This window comes from Sciurus carolinensis, chromosome 1 (assembly GCF_902686445.1).
Source record: "Sciurus carolinensis chromosome 1, mSciCar1.2, whole genome shotgun sequence".
Lineage (NCBI taxonomy): Eukaryota > Metazoa > Chordata > Mammalia > Rodentia > Sciuridae > Sciurus > Sciurus carolinensis.
The window spans coordinates 30,591,124-30,607,934 of NC_062213.1; the positions used below are offsets into that span (position 1 = coordinate 30,591,124).

The 16,811-nt window shown below is 33.4% G+C and overlaps 1 protein-coding gene across 3 annotated transcripts in view; it reads left to right on the forward strand.

The window, feature by feature from the left end:
• The window catches only part of Nudcd1 (NudC domain containing 1), a 62,676-nt gene that overhangs the window by 11,854 nt on the left and 34,011 nt on the right, over positions 1-16,811 (forward strand). For all 3 annotated transcript variants that reach the window (XM_047551585.1, XM_047551566.1, XM_047551575.1), the window contains exon 3: positions 16,540-16,725. In XM_047551585.1, the coding sequence (XP_047407541.1) occupies positions 16,540-16,725 (186 nt within the window). The remainder of the gene's footprint in view (positions 1-16,539; positions 16,726-16,811) is intronic.

A 16,811-nucleotide genomic window follows, 5' to 3' on the forward strand; every position in this document is an offset into this window, starting at 1 on the left:
ATACAGTATACTCTTAGTTCTGTGTCAGGCTGCTTTCCAATCATTAAGACCCAGTTAATCATTTCTTCATTTAGGAAGTTTTCCCTGACATTCTGCTGACTCAAGAATATTCACACCATTGACTGTCAGATCTACATGGGCTGTGAACTCCCTCTATGCCAGAGATTGATTTTTTTGCACAGGGTCAGATACTATATAGGCTTTGTGGGCCAATCTTTTGTCATAATTATCCACTTTTTCTGTTTTAGTGGGAAAATAGCTATATATAATTGTAAATGAATGATTGTGACAATCTTCCAATAAAACTTCATTTACAAAAGGAGACAGTCCCAGAATTGCTTTGTGAATTATAGTTTGCCTACCCCTGGACTAAGGCCATGGATCTTTTTATATTTCTATAATCCTAGCATCCAGGAGAAGACTTGGTTAGTATATTTGTTAAATGGAGAATAGTTGTATAAAACTTATTCAGGCTCTTTTATTTCTAATCCAGGTATAGGTTCTGTATTTGTGATGCAGTGTTTGTCTTAAAATGTTAGGGAGGAAGTTATGCATTTTCTGGTACTGATAAATCTTCCCTCTAGGTGGCTCCAAACATCTAAGCAAAAATTCCGATTATTTCTTGTGTTGAACAGAAGAGATATAATCTGTCCTCTTAAGTGCAATTGCTTTTCCTCACTAGAGCTGCCTCTATGTAGAATTCTTATGCAGACCCAATGTGTCTAAAGTAATAGGACTTATATGTGTTTTAGTGACTATGTTTTGATTTGTCTGACCAAACGAATTTTGCTTTAGAGTTGTGGGTGTATGTGTATGTTTATGAAAATTTTTCTGTAATGTTTGCCAATAAACTTTTTCTGCCTCAAGAAGAAAGATGGCATAATGTTAGATAGGAAAGTATTAGGTTTTAGTGGTACCATATTCATTATTTTATTTTACTGTTCCTTAGATTTCTTGTGTCACATATGGTGCAATTCCAAAGGGTAGGGTAGTTAATAGAGAGGGAACTAGATGTTTAAGTTGTACTTGCAAATGAGTTCATTTTAACATAAGACAATATGTTATATACTATTACTAGTCTAAGATAATAGGAATGTATAGGTAACTTATATGGTAATGTACATAAGAATATAGTGAATTCTATATGTCCTTAATTTTTTTCATATAACGTAAGGATTGTGATAAGTATTTTTAAAAGTTAAAGCAAAGAGTATAAAAATACTTTGAAAAGTGGAAGGCATTATGCATATGTAAGGAGGTAGAATTAATGTAGGCTACTTTACAGTGAAGGAAACTGAGGCATAGAAATATAAATAAATCGTCTAAGTCAAACAGCTAGTTTGAGGCAGAATCTGGATTTCAACTAGTCTGTTCCAGTGTGCTGCAATGTTCTACCCATTCTTCTTATTACTGGTTAATAAAGACAGACAGTGTAGCAAGGTAAACAGTATGATGTGGCATTGTCCAAGCAAATAGTCTTTGGTTCTTAAAAAACTAAAATTCATTTTAAATTTTTGTGCTTATTGTTAACATTTATACTCTTATTTTTTAAAGATTTTTTATTGGTTCTTCTAAGTTATACATGACAGCAGAATTCATTCTGATATGATTATATAAGCATGGAATATATCTTATTCTAATTAGGACCTCATTCTTGTGTATGTATACAATGGTAGATTCCCTGTGGTGAACTAAATATACAAATGGGGATGTATTTGCTTAGTCATATGTTAGTAAATGTTGAACAACCAACTCTGTGAAGTGGGTTGAGGGCTGATTTGTAGAGTTCACCAACTTCTGTGGTATAAAATATCCCTACCAAGGCTAATTTCAAACTGTGGCTTGCAGAATTCCTAGAAATTTACTACTGAGTTTCAGTGAGTCAGTAGGCATTGTCTTCAGCACATTACTGTGTCTGCTAGAGCTAAATTTAAAGAATGAAAAATGGAAAATAAAAAGTGAAATGGTATCATTTAGCTAATTTAAATTTGGTGAGGGAGCCAATCATTTAAGTAGCATTGATAATAAAGTGTCTACGGTGGATAACTTGAACACTAAATAATTAATATATTTTTAGATATTAAGGACTTATTATTTTTAAGTAGGTTGATGACACTGTAGGGATTTTTGTTTGTTTTTGTAGTCCTATCAGAGATTAATACCAAAATACTTTAGTTAGAATAACTGGGATTTTCTTCATAGTAATGTGACTATGTATACATGTATACATGAGGAGTAATTGAAACTATATGTTGGGTATATGGGAATTTCTTATGTTTTACCTATTTTGATATATATTGGGAATTTTTCTCATTAAAAAGTAAAAATTTTTAAAAATACACAAAAAATCTGTCTCTTTCCTATGTGGGATTTTAGTTTCTTAAGGAGACAAGAGAGTGGTATTTATTATAGTGGGCATACTTTTATAGTATTCTCTTTGATGTACGTAGATGAGCCATTGTTTGGGACATGAATATTTATGATTGTTATATCTTGCTGATTCATGCTTGCCTTAAGCAGTATGAAATGTCCTTCTTTATCCCTTTTAACTCATTTTGCCTTGAAGTCTGCTTTATCTGATATTAGGATGGATACCCCTGTTTTTTTACTGAGTTCATGTGCGTGGTACATTTTTTCTCATCCTTTCAACTTTAGTCTGTAGGTATCTTTTTCTATGAGATGCGTCTCTTGAAGGCAGCAAATTGTTGGGTCTTTCTTTTTAATCCAATCTGCCAGTCTATGTCTTTTGATTGATGAGTTCAGGCCATTAACATTCAGGCTTATTAGTAAGATATGATTTGTATTCTCAGTCATTTTGGCTTATTTTTGGTTTTTAACTTGACTTGAATATTTTACTGAGAATGTTCAGTCTTCCTATTTGTAAATTCTTTTAGCTTTTGTTTATCGTGGAAAGGTTTTATTTCATTGTCAAATCTGAAGGTAAGTTTTGCTGGGTATAAGATTCTTGGCTGGCATCCATTTTCTTTCAGAGCTTGAAAAATGTTCCAGGCCCTTCTAGCTTTTAGGGTCTGAGTTGAGAAATCTACTTATATCCGAACTGGTTTCCCCTTGCATGTAATCTGATTTTTTTCTCTCACAGCCTTTAAAATTCTATCTTTATTTTGTATGTTAAGTATTTTAATTATAATATGCCTTGGTATGGATCTGAAATAATTTTTTACATTTGGTGTCCTGTAAGCCTCTTGTATTTGATTTTCCATTTCATTCTTCAGATTTGGGAAATTTTCTGATATTATTTCATTTAATAGGTTGTTCATTCCTTTGGTTTATATCTCTGTGCCTTCCTCAATCCCAATAATTCTTAAATTTGATCTTTTCATGATATCCATAATTCTTAGAGGTTCCGTTCATGATTTCTTACCATCTTCTCTGTTTGGTCAACTTTGTTTTCAAGATAAGTATTTTGTCTTCAGTGTCTGAGGTTGTGTCTTCCAGGTGATCTAGCCTATTGGTTATGCTTTCTATTGAGCTTTTAATTTGGTTTATTGTTTCCTTCATTTCAAGAATTTCTATTTTGTTTTTTTGTTTTTTGTTTTTTGTTTTTCAGAAAATCTCTTTATTGAAATGATCTTTTGCTTCCTGCATTTGCTCTTTTAACTGTTGATTGGTGTGATCATTCAGTGCCTCCATTTGCTCTCTTATCGTTTGCTTCTCTGGTCATTTTAATTATGTACATTCTGAACTCCCTTTTTGACATTTTTCCTGCCATGCTGTCACTGGATTTTATTGATGTAGCATCTAGGTTTGTTTGGGACACTTTCTTCCCTTGTTTTCACATATTGTTCATGTATCTTCCCCTCTAGGAGTACAAATCTGAAGTATTGCAGTTTCCCCCCTATAGACTTATAGTGTTCCTGCAGGTTTCTAATACCTCACCTTGAAGGGAGAGATCAATATTAGCAGCACACCATACAGACAATATGCATCTTTAACTCAAATAGTCCCTTTTAAGATATAAATCATATTGTCTTAATAAACAGAGATTATGAGTTCAATTATTATAACTTAGCCAACAGGTTTGTAATAAGGACTGTGATTTCTAATGGTGGACAAAGAGGATGGGGAGGGGTGTAGGATGAACATTAATGAGATAAGAAGTGTGTCTATAGAGGTACTATGTTATAGGAGTAGTGAAAGTGGAATTAAAAGATATTGGTTGTTAGTATGTGAAAAGGGAGAAAGAGTCTCCAAGGAGACAGATAAGAGAAAAATAGGATGAGAAAAATATTAATAAAAGTCGGAATAATAGTAGTTATAATAGGAATAATTGTAATATTACTACCACAATAAAACTATACAGTACTATTCAAACCTCCTACTCTTCAGTAGCCTGCTGTCTGGGAGGAACTTGATAATGCAGTGACCCAAGAAGGGTGCTGCCCCTGTAGGGATGGTGGCCTCCAGGTGGAGTATGATCCCTACTAGTGGCCAGAGGCACCTCCATGTATTGACAGATGGTCAACTGCAGCCTAGGTGCTAGACCACAGGTTGGGGCCAGGCTGCACTGGGCCTGGGTCTCTGGGCAGGCCTCCCTAGAGCGGAAGTCTCGCCTTATAGTATACTCTTATGGTATACATTTTTGGTATTACTATGGACTGAATTCTGTCTCCCCAAATTCATATATTGCAACTCTAATCCCCCATGTGCCTGTTGTTGGAGATAGGGTTTTTAGGAGGAAATGAAGAGTAATTAAATGAAGTCATATGGGTGAGGACCTACTTGAATAGGATTGTTGACCTAGATGGGGAAGAAGAGAGAGATGTCTTTCCATATGCACAGATGTAAAAGCCATGTGAGGACACAGCAAGAAGGCAGCATTTGCAAGCCAGGTAGAGTTCCCTCCCAGTAGCTGACCGTGTTGGATCTTGGATATGATACTTGTAACTTTGAAACTGAAGAATTTCTGTTAGCTGCCCAGTGTATAGTATTTTGTTATGACAGCCCTAGCAGACTAATACAGATATATGTTGATTTAGACCTGGCTCAGCCATGGACATATTTGTGACATTGAGCAAATATCTCCCTCATTTTAAGCCTCTATATCTTATGAGAATATAAAAGGCTTGAACCGTGATCAGTGTTGTCTCTGAAACCCTAAACCCTAAAGAATTCCTTGGCACTGCATAGGCAGGGACTACCTACCCTCTGCTCTACCCCCTAACTGCTTTAGATGCAGCTCTATATGTTTGTCTGTTTTTTATAACAGTTTTTACAGAAGGGCTTCCCTGGCAAGGACAATTTGACAATTGGACCAGATTATCCCTAAGACTTGATCTAGTACTTTATTATGTTTTCACATAAACCCAGAGAATATGTTTTTTGAATATTAAGTTATAATGATCATTTAATACTTGCAATAGATATGCAATGTTATTTAATATTTCTTCTCATAGGATATATTATTCCATAATTTCAGATTTTGAATTTGCTGGCAGGCAAGGTTATTGGCTAAAAGCCATGGACCTGGATAAGGTACAGATTGGATTATATTCCCGAAATAATTGCTTTGATGACTATAAATATATAAATTGTATAACTGCTTGTTGTCAAATGTTTGCTTGAAGTTTTTATGTCATGGTCTTTAGAGTCATTTGCTTATTTACTAAAATTCACTGGAGAAGAACAAGAAAAGTGAGCTTGTCTTAAAATTAAAGAAAAAAAATAAGTTAATACAGATATTCTGTTTTCCTTGTCTTTCTTATAACTTCCTTTTTATAAAAAGAATTCAGACTACTTAAATCAATCTGTTTCTTTTGTTTTTTATCCTCTGAATAATATTTCAAAGCTACTTATATACTTTATGATTAATTTGGCTTACTTGTAGCATCTATGTAGATGCTATAAAGGTTTCTACCATTAGTCATCAGTGAAATCCCATTTATTTGTTTCTCTCTCTCTCTCTCTCTCTCTCTCTCTCTCTCTCTCTCTCTCTCTTGTTTAGTGAAATAGAACTAGTTTGCTCCTAGGGGAACATTTTCCGTGAAACCTGGTTATAGTAGTTTAAATAAATGTCTTGTTTCTTCTCCTTTAAGGGGAAGAAATTCTTAGATCTCTCTCAAACCATCTAAAACCATTTTTATTCTATTTTACTTGTTTTTCATTGCTCAGTATTTGCTAGAAAAAATCCACTTGAAGGCATACTCTCAGTTATCTTTAGTTTTCCGTGATAGATAATTTTTCTGAATAAAAAATAGTTATCTTCAAACATTTACTGAATGCTTTTACGTACTTAGTAGCTACATACACAAACAAATTGGTTTTATGCAATAGTAAAAGTAACAATAAGATGCCAAAATATGAAGAAGGAATGATACATGTTAAGGGATGTAGTGTTCAAGGAAGATTTCACAAAATGTCACCCTAACAGATTTCTAAAAGATGAGTTAGATGTTACCATGCAGATTGGGGCCAACTGGGTATGTTTAAAAGAATTTGGCAAACTTCATCAGGCATGATTTTTACTGTGGGTATTCTAGTTTTGTGTGTCTAATGCATAGAGTATGTATGGAAAGACCTAGAAGGAATCTAGGCTATGGATGGAGATGAGGTTGCTAAGATGACAGATGGCTGGATTTGAAGCAAGCCAGGAGTGGTCATGTTATTATTGTACATTCAGCAGGGGAAAGGTAAATGAGAAAGACAAGTTTTTTTTTTTGTTTGTTTGTTTGTTTTTTTCTTGTCTAGTACTGTGCTGGACTGAGAGATGGGCATGGATAGAGTCACATTTAGTGCTCAGAAGTTTGGTTTTATTATTGTCCATTCAGCAGGGGAAAGGTAAATGAGAAAGACAGTTGTTTTTTTTTGTTTGTTTGTTTTTTTCTTGTCTAGTACTGTGCTGGACTGAGAGATGGGCATGGATAGAGTCACATTTAGTGCTCAGAAGTTTGGTTTTATCAGTTAACACCATTGACAGTCAGAATTTGGAATACCCATTCCAGTGTAAGTCACAAAGGATTGGTTGGAAGTCTGAAATGAAAGCTTAGTGATTGTATTTGAAATACAGTTAAGCAGCTTAGACTGGTCAGTGTATTTTTCTTCCATTGCAAAATTTTCATGGGAAATCAGATACTCTAATTATTCTTTTAAAAAACTTACTTGACATCAAATTAGAGCAGAGACTAATTATGTTTTTTTATGATCTATTTTATCTTTTCTATAAAAAACTTAGAGTACCTGGTTATTTAGTTTCTCTTTGTGGGCTTTAGTGAAAGATACTATATATATATATATATATATATATATATATATATGTATACACTTTGTATGGGCACTATATATTTGATTGATGTGTACAACAAGCCAGTTGCCCAGTATTCATTCAGGTGGATTCTGTTGCCTAATACGTGATCATTCATGTCCACATTCTGTACATGCATAGTTTATACTATATTGTGACTTTTAATTTTAAGAACATATTTTCTGGATTTTGTTTAGATTTCTGTTTGTTTTAGAAGACAGAAAATCTGAAATCTCACTTATGAAAATTCTGTGAGAATGTTCAACTCAGTCATAGTCTAATTTGTACTATTCATTTAACATTCAATATATTTATTGAATGCATTCTGTATGTTATGGGTACTGGGAATGCTACAGCATACAAAATAAAATCTTTTTCTACTTTTTTTTAACAGCAAAATGTAAACTGCTTCTTTCCCTCTCATAATATGACCTTCATATTGAAATAATACCCTCTTTCATTACATATTCATGTATGTTTAAATCAATACTTGTCTTTTCACCTGCACAGTGTACATTTATTGACTTTCCTGATGAAATTAGAACTTTCAGGCATAATTTAGAATGGTGATTTCTCAAAGTTTTTACAAGTTGCCTTCTTTCCTGGTTCTTAATTGTCATTCTCATCCCTGAACTCTTTTAGCACTTAATATGTATTCTTTAACAGTTGGATTTTAAATCCTTGAATTATTTAGTTGAAAAGACATAATGCACTCCAAAAATAGTTTAGTAAAAAGATCCACCTCAGATTTTATTACCTTCCCCCACCTCCATCCAACTGGTAAATGACAGTGTAGAACTGAGTGCCCCTAAATGTTGGTTTCTTTTCCCCAGGCTAGCAAGTGTCCTCAGAGAGGAGTCCTGTAGTGTTGTTGTTGTTGTTGTTAGGGCCCTGATCCTCACTTGCTGGAATAAAACAGAGGAAGAAAATGTGTGGTCTCATGTTTTAATATGTAGGCATTCAATGAATCTTCTTTTTACCTCTGTGCTCAGCTGGACCTACTATCGAGAATTAGTCTTCAGGAGTAGTGAATGAATTATGGGTCTTTGAACTGCCCAGAGACAGAGGTGCCACCTTTGGGAATTTCTTGGTGCAAAGGAACTGATCGAAGATGACCCAGTTGATACAGTGATGCTCTGTGAAAGTGAGATTCTGGGCCAGCCATGAAATTTATTAGTTCATGGCCTTGGGTTAAACACCCACTGCCTGCCTACTACCTGGAGAAAGAGAATTATGTTTGCAAACTGATAAGTTCTTATTGGTCTGCTTTTATCCTCAGCTTTGATTTTGTTTGTGAAGAAGCTTTCTCTTCTGATCTTTGAACCTATATAATAAATATGCCAAACTCACTCTTGGTCAGTCTTCCTCCATCAGAGGCAGGCTGAACCACCAAGCCCCAGCTTTTTCTCTACGTTTGTGTCTATCTTTTTCCTAATCCCCTCGTCCACTGGTCCGGTTAGCCCTGAATAAACTTATGTAGGACATGATATCAGTCTGTTTTAAACTTTTAATAAACAAATCTCCAGTCCCCTCTCCCACCCCCAGGGTAGGAAATTTATATTGATTTGGGGAAAATTTGGTGTTTTTAAAAACTTTTTTCCCAACCCTGAATTTAGTATGTCTTTCCATTTATTTAGATCTGTTTAGATCTACTTTTATACCCGTAAGTAAGATGTTTGTAGTTAGTATCTTATGTTCTTTTTATAGTTTTTGCTGCTGTTGTGAATAGATTAGTTTTTTTTTTTTCTATTTTCTTTTCTAGGTGCTTATTGATAGAAAAAACTGTTATATCAATAGCTACCTTATTTAATAATTCAATAATTTTTTAACTACTACTTTTAAGTCTACATTTATATCATCAGAAAAGGAAATCGTTTTAATCCTTTTCCATTCTTTATGAAAATGGCAATAATGTTCTCATGTCATTTCATTTTTGTCTTACTGCTTTTATAGATAGAACCTCTGAGACAATGTCATGTAATAGTGGGGATTTCAGGTATCCATCCCTCTTGAGCTTGTGGTTTTAATTGTAATGGTTTTTAATTTTTTAAAAATTATATTGGTTTTGACAAATAACTTCATTGTTTTAATTTTCCTTCTGTTTAGATTTCTATTCAATATTTTTATTAAGAATAGTTGCTCGGGCTGGGGATATAGCTCAGCTGGTAGAGTGCTTGCCTTGTGAACTCAAGGCCCTGGGTTCAATTCCTAGCACCACAAAAAAAAAAAAAAAAAGAAAAAAAAAAAAAGAATGGTTGCTAAATTCTATCAGATGCCTTTTCAGATTATATTTACTACCAATAATCACAATTAAATTGATACAGTCCTTGTGTTAGTCATATTTACATTAATTAACACCTCAGATAATCAACTTAGAATGATTATTTTGGCTCACAATTTTTAGGTTATAGTCCATGATCAATTGACCTTGTTGCTTTTGGGCCTGTAGTGAGGTAGCAGCACATGGTGGAGCAAAAATGCTCATCTCATGGCCAGGGAAGTGAAAGAGAAAAAGAGACTGGATTCCCATTACTCTGTTCTCAATCACACCACCAGTAACCTAAAGGCCTCCCACTAGGCCCTGCCTGTTAAAAGGTTCCATCACTTCCTCATAGCAACAAGCAGGGCACCAAACCTTAAATATTATATGGGCCTTGGAGGGGCATTCCAGATACAAACTAGAGCAATCTTTAATTTCTAAATATTCTCAGAATAAATCTTTTTGGTGAGAGAGTATATTCCTTCGATATATTATTGGATTCTATTACTGACATTTTATTTAGAATGTTTGCATTTGTCTTCACAAGTCCATGGTAGTTTTATTTTGATTTCAGTGTTTAATAGGTTTTGATTAAGACTTTTATGATTCTCTTAAATGAATTAAGGAGCTTTCTTATTTTTCTGAAGACTGGTATAGTTTAAGATTAGAGTGATTTCTTCTTTGTATTTTAAGATCTTCTTTGGCTATGTTTTATTTTGTTATTCTTTTCAATAGTAGTTCCCTAATCACCTGTACAGTTTATTCTGTGGTAATTGGTTTATTTAAATTGATTCTTGGGTAATTTATCCTATATATTTCTAGTAAGTGAAATCCTCTATTTCCTCTTAAGTTTTCAAATTTGTTGCTATTAAGTTTCATGCACTATGCTTTTCAGATTATTGACTTTTCTTTCTATATATTTATCTCTTTTTATTCAGTCAGTCTTTAGAAATATGTTGTGTTTTTAAAGAACCAGCTTTCAGGTTCTTTTAGTTCATTTTCTGCTTCAGCCATTAAGTTTCTTTCTTTGACTTTCACACTTTGTTGTCACTTGAAGTAATTGGTCTAAACTAAAACTAATTTCAGGATAGCATGCCCAAAGGTTGTTTCAGTGTCAGAGTTAGTTTGGTCTGGAAATCTAAATTTTATCAAGTACTTCAGGTGATTTTGTTAGTGTTCCAGTGATGACCAAATCTTGAGAAACCTGGCACCTGGGTTACAGAAGAATATCATGCTTATTTCTGATTATTTTTCTGTTCAGCAACAAAGGAAACATCTTTGAGCTTCTAGTTGGAAATGGTTGGAAAGTGTTGACCACTGATTAGACATTGGCTTTTTGTGTTTAACAAAAACAGACTAATAGTCAACCATTTTACTGTCTGATTGATATATATATATATATATATATATATATATATATATATAAATATATATATATTTATATATATATATTTTTTTTTTTTTTTTTTTTTGAGCCAAAGACCCAAATGCATAAATACCACTCTCCTGTGCCTGATGTACAAATGAATACCCTTGTCCAGGAGTAAACACTGTTCACAGTGGAAGACTGTAGGGCCCAGGACTTTTGTCTTTCTCAGCTGACTTTATTAGGAGCCAGAAGGTGGCAGCAGTTCAACACAGTCTTATAGAGCCATTCTACTTCCAAGTAAGTTTAATTTGTAAGTTTACAATTGCTAATTTTTGAGAAATTTCAGTTGGAATTGTGCTTAGGAAGTAGAAGGTACTTTAGGAAAGGAAAAAGGTGTGTTTAAAATTTGATTCTAGATCATCATTATTTTATAGGTATTATGCCTCATTTTAAGATATTTTATTCAGTTTCTTAATATTTAGGGTATTTCTGTTATAATTTTTTCCCATTTAATTGGAAAGCTATATTGTTTTTGCTGCTAAAGAGAATGTTATCCTTTTCTGTATTTTTAAGATCCAGAGGACAGTTGCTGGATTTCATTGGTAGGCATGTATTTGTGAGGTTGTGTCTTGAAGTGAAAGGTTAGTTGTTGTTAGTCCAGGTCCAGCTCCTTGCATAACAGTACGTTCATCTCTAGACTTGAATCTCAGCTTATTTTCAATAGTTGAGTTAATTAACAAGTAGATAATTATTTACCTTGTTAAAGAAAAAAATAAAGGGGGTAACTTCTTAGGACTATGTATTTAATACATTGTTGAAAACATCATTTTATATACAAACATTAACTGAACTGCAGTTGATTAGAAATACCTCTCCTTAAAGCTTTAGCAAAAAAGATAATTAAAAAAAAGAAGGAAAAAGAAAACCATCTTCCAAATGAAGTTAATCGTTATTAGTGATGAAAGCTTTCCTTTAGAAAAAGATCATTTCCTTTTAAAAGAACAAAACTTTAAATGTCAATATCTAATAATACTGGTAAATGGCATCCCTTACTTAATTTTGATTGACCATTGTTTTAAATTCGAGTATCCCTTTCCTGTAGATGTGTGTATATTAGAAAAACAATGATGTGCAGCATCCCATGCCTGTAATTCCAGGAATTTGGGAGGCTGAGGCATCAAGTTTGCAAGTTCAAATTCAGTCGTAGCAATTTAGCAAGACCCTATCTCAAAATTTAAAAAATTAAGAAGGGTGGGGGCAAGAGCTCAGTGGTAAAGCACCTCTGACTTCAGAACCCAATGCCAGGGAAAAAAAAGAGAAAAAAGAAAAGGGAAAACAGTTCATTAGTTAAAGGTTTTCTGCATATAACTGCAACTAAGAGGGCTCTAAACCCCTGTTTAGAGATGTTTTTCATAAACATATGTAACTTAGGTATTAACACTTACTACTGATTTTTTTATAATGTCATTTATATACAATATGTAGAAGCTATAATTTTCATATCACACCTTATTTACTCAGGAATCTTAATTAAAAATACTATATAATTTCCTGAAGAAAAACTGAGTATGGTAGTTGCAATCAAAGTGGGTTTGTGGTGGGGGAGTGGAGAGAGGGAAGTGGTTTTTGAGGAATTGTGTTGAGGACTGAGGTACCATTGTTTAGAAAAAGGTTGGAAATGCCTTATTTTCTAGTATATGTGAAATAGGGGAAAGCCTACCAACTTTCAGAGTAGAGTTGACCAGGATTTGAAGGTTGGCCCTGCCATCTTCTAACAGGGGAGTTTCAGGCAAATTTTAAAAAGTTTTTTGGACCTGTTTTCTTTAAGTGGGGATAAGAATTTCAACTTTGTAGTGTTTATGATAGATAAATGAGATAGTAAAAAGTTAAAGCACGTATTTAATACACTTTTGTACATTGTGGTCGTTCAGTAAGTCTTCCACTCATCAATGAAATTTTAATCCTTCTGTATATCAACTGTGAAATATTGCCTCAGACTGATTTTCAGTAACCTTGAACATAGTTATATTAGCCTTTTTTGTGAAGAAAAGGGAAAGGGTGAAACCTAGACACTATAGATACCAGTTATATAAGGTGTCACCATGAAGACACTTAAAACTGTCATTGAAGGTTATTCAGAAATGATTTAATGTTTTAGTATAGGACTTACTGAAGAAAAGGTTTCATTGCTTCAGTCAAAATTAAATTGTACTCAGAATTAAATTTCAAACATTTTGAACATTTATACTGCTTACACTTTTGTCATCTAACTCAGGTAAGAGAGGCACTGTGTGTTTTCTTTTGTATTTTAAGTTCATTAATTTTGGTTTCACATTTATATGCTTGAGCATCTTAATTATACTATTGGATATTGTATCCATTTATCTGTATAATTAGACTTCTACCAACCTCATCATGTGTAACCATGTATTTAAAAGAATGTGACTTAAAACAACTGTGTATGAAATAGAGAACAGGGATTTAACAAGTTTAGACCTACATTCCTCCTGATAACATTTAACTAGATTAGATAAAGAGAGGGCCATATAATGAACCATTAGAAAACTTTATTTTTTTATTTTTAAATTTTTTTGTTTTTTTTTAATTTTTAAAAAATTTTTACAGACTGCATTTTGATTGATTGTACACAAATGGGGACATTTTAAAATGTGTCCTAATTAGTTATACATGACAGTAGAATGCACTTATGCACAGAATTTTATTTGAAACACCTGTTTTAGGAAAGAATCCCATTATATTTTATCTTTTTAATATCTTTTAAATTATGTATATCACACAAGTTGCTCAGTGTAAAACATAAAAAAAGAAAAAAAAAAAAAAGCAACGTATTTAAAGCAAGAGAATTTGCTTGCCTTCACATTCATCTCTCCTAGGAATGCTCTGGTCTTATTTTCCTTCCTAATGGGAAACACTATTAACAGATCATTTAACAGGGTGTATCTGTCTGTATCTTACTGTGTGCTAACATATCACAACTTTTGTTCCAGCGTATATGGATTCATGTTATACATATTCTGTGTGCTTTTTCTTTTTCTTTTCTTTTTTTTGGGGGGCGGTGGTATCTTTTTGATTTTTTTTTTTGTCAGTAATATAAATCAACCTCAGGATATTTAACAGTTTATATGGAATTCCATAGGGTAGACGTTCATTTCCCTGCCAGTGCTCTCCAAAGACATCAGGCACAGATCTGTGTTTGAACAAATTGGATTTATTACTTTTTGCAGCAAGGGAGAGTGTACACCATAGAGAATCATAGGGTATCTCAGAGGAGTTAGAAATGATATTAAAGGATTGGGCTTATGTTAGGTGATTTGCTGGGAGGTTTAAGAAAGTATTTGCATTGGGTACTTTCAGGAAACAGGATAATTCTATTATGGGTATCTTAGTCTCATCTAGAAGAAGGAAAGACTAGACTGAATTGCAGGATGTAATTAGTATAGAAGCTGCAGTTATTCATACTGAGCTGGATTGAGGATCGTATTTGTAGTTTTGATAATACTAATGTTTTATCTTTGCTTATCATTATAGAGTGATGCTGTTTTGTCAGTATCACAGTGGTCTTGTCTGATATTTATATTCTGTGAAACTATTTATGTTCAATAGAACAATGCTGTTAGTGCTAGTATAACTTACAGTAAAACCAAAGCTTGGCTGATGGTACCAGGCCAGCACCACAATGTCAGGGGAGCTGCTTTTTTCCTCTACCCTTTATTAATGATCAACAAGGTTATTTCCTACTTTTTATTGGCACAAGTTTTCATTTGTAATGTTAAATAGCGAACATTTTTATTACATGAGGTTTGAGGAAACATTAAGTTGAATTTTTTTCTGAAAAGTTCTCCAGTGTCTCAGTACCATTTGTTGACTAGCCCATTGTTTTTCTCATTAGGTAGGATATAGCATTGTGTTCTAAATGCTGACATAGGCATGAGCCTATAGCCAAATTTCTCTTACTTGACCTTCACTTAACTGACTGACTGGATTAACTGATACTCTATTCTAAACTCCCTCTGTAAAATGTAGGGGCTGGAGACTATAGGAATCTTAAAAGTTTACTGCTAATATAGGCTGCTCAGCATTGTACTGATACAGTTCAGCTTTTTACTAGTTAAGTTTTACATTACTAATACTCAGATGTGATGAGTGTAAAACTGTTCATGCCAGATACGCTTGCTATATTTTATATTCATGATTTCGTTCAGTATTATGCAAATCAGTAAAATATGAGGGGTGCAGGAAATAAAGGTGCTGTTTCAAAGAAAAGTGAAAAGAAACAGTAGGTTACCAAAAACACCTGTGGCTAGTTAGGGCATTGTTCATAGGAGCTGAGAATGAAATATACAAATCGAGGATTTATCTTGTCCTATGGTAAAACCTCTTAACTGGCAACTAAAACTTTAATAACAAAAATTTTGTTGAATTGAATACTGAAAGGAAGTTTATTTCTGGAATAATAAGCTATTTTTTGTTTTCTTGTAAAACATTTTTAATGATGCATCCTATCTTATGTCTTTAAATTATAAGAGCACAGGCACAATTAAGAATTTGTTAACAATAAACTGAGTTGGTGATAGTTTAAATGTAGTGTTTTATGCTGCAGGCTGATATCTGCATGGTATTTCTAATTAGTGAATTAAAAAACTGATAACTTTAAAATTAAGGGAAAGAACTAGCTTTCTGCATTGGATTATTTATTTATTGCTGAGAAACAATTTCAGAACTTAGTGACTTGACACAGAAACATCTCACAGTTTCTGTGGTCAGAAGTTAGAGTGCTTTCAGTGGGTGATATGGCTGAAGCTTTGTCATGAGGTTGTGATGTCAGCCATGGATACAGTCATTTGAAAGCTTGATTAGTCCTAAAGGATACAGTTCCAAAATGATTCATTCATAAGGTGCCAGTTACTGGTAGGAGTGCTCAGTTCTTCCCTATGCGTTTCTTTCCATGGGCTATTTAATCATCTTTATGGTTTGGTAGCTAGCTTCCCTTTACAGTGTCCAATCCAAGAGAAAGAATGAGGCAGAGGATGTAGAATGTTTGATGATCCAGTCCTAGAGATTACAAACCAATCATCCCATCTACTGTATTTTATTTGTTTGAAGTGAAATCAGTAACTGAAAAAGTCATTTGGGGCCTGAAATTAAGAGACCTCATGTGATGACTTCAAGTCAGATAGCTACTCAGGACTCACATGTTAAAGCTGTATTTTCCTCACTTCAGTGATTCTAGTACTGCATTTGATTTTTTTGTCATAGGTGTGTCCTATCAGTCATAAAATAGTATTTTTCTTTAAATCCATTTAATTTAAAAATTTTTTAAAACTTGAAAACATAGTTAATAAAAAATGTGTAATATTGCAATTTGAATGTGCTAGCTCAGTGTTTTATAATACATAATATATTAAATGCATAACAGTTTCAGTAATAAATGTTTCTCTGTGCCACATATAATCTCTTAAGCCCTCCCCACCAAAAATAAGTGAATCAGTAGTATAGCTTATACTCAAAGGGAAGGCAATTAAATCTGACTCTTGAATAGAGAGAAATTACTACACTGCAGATATTTATTTTGTGTGTGTATGGATCAGGGAAGAGGAAAGGATTCACTTATAATATTTGACTTCTTTTTAGGATACTGCCTTAGGAAAACCACGAGAGGTATTTCGACTACCTACAGATTTGACAGCATGTGACAATCGCCTTTGTGCCTCTATCCATTTCACATCATCCACCTGGGTTACCTTGTCAGATGGAACTGGAAGATTGTATGTTATTGGAACAGGTGAACGTGGAAATAGTGCTTCTGAAAAATGGGAGGTGAGGTTTTTGTTTTGTTTTGTTTTGTTTTTAAGACTTGAAACGTCCAGAAAGTATAAGCAAATTAGACCTTATTTATTTTAAAA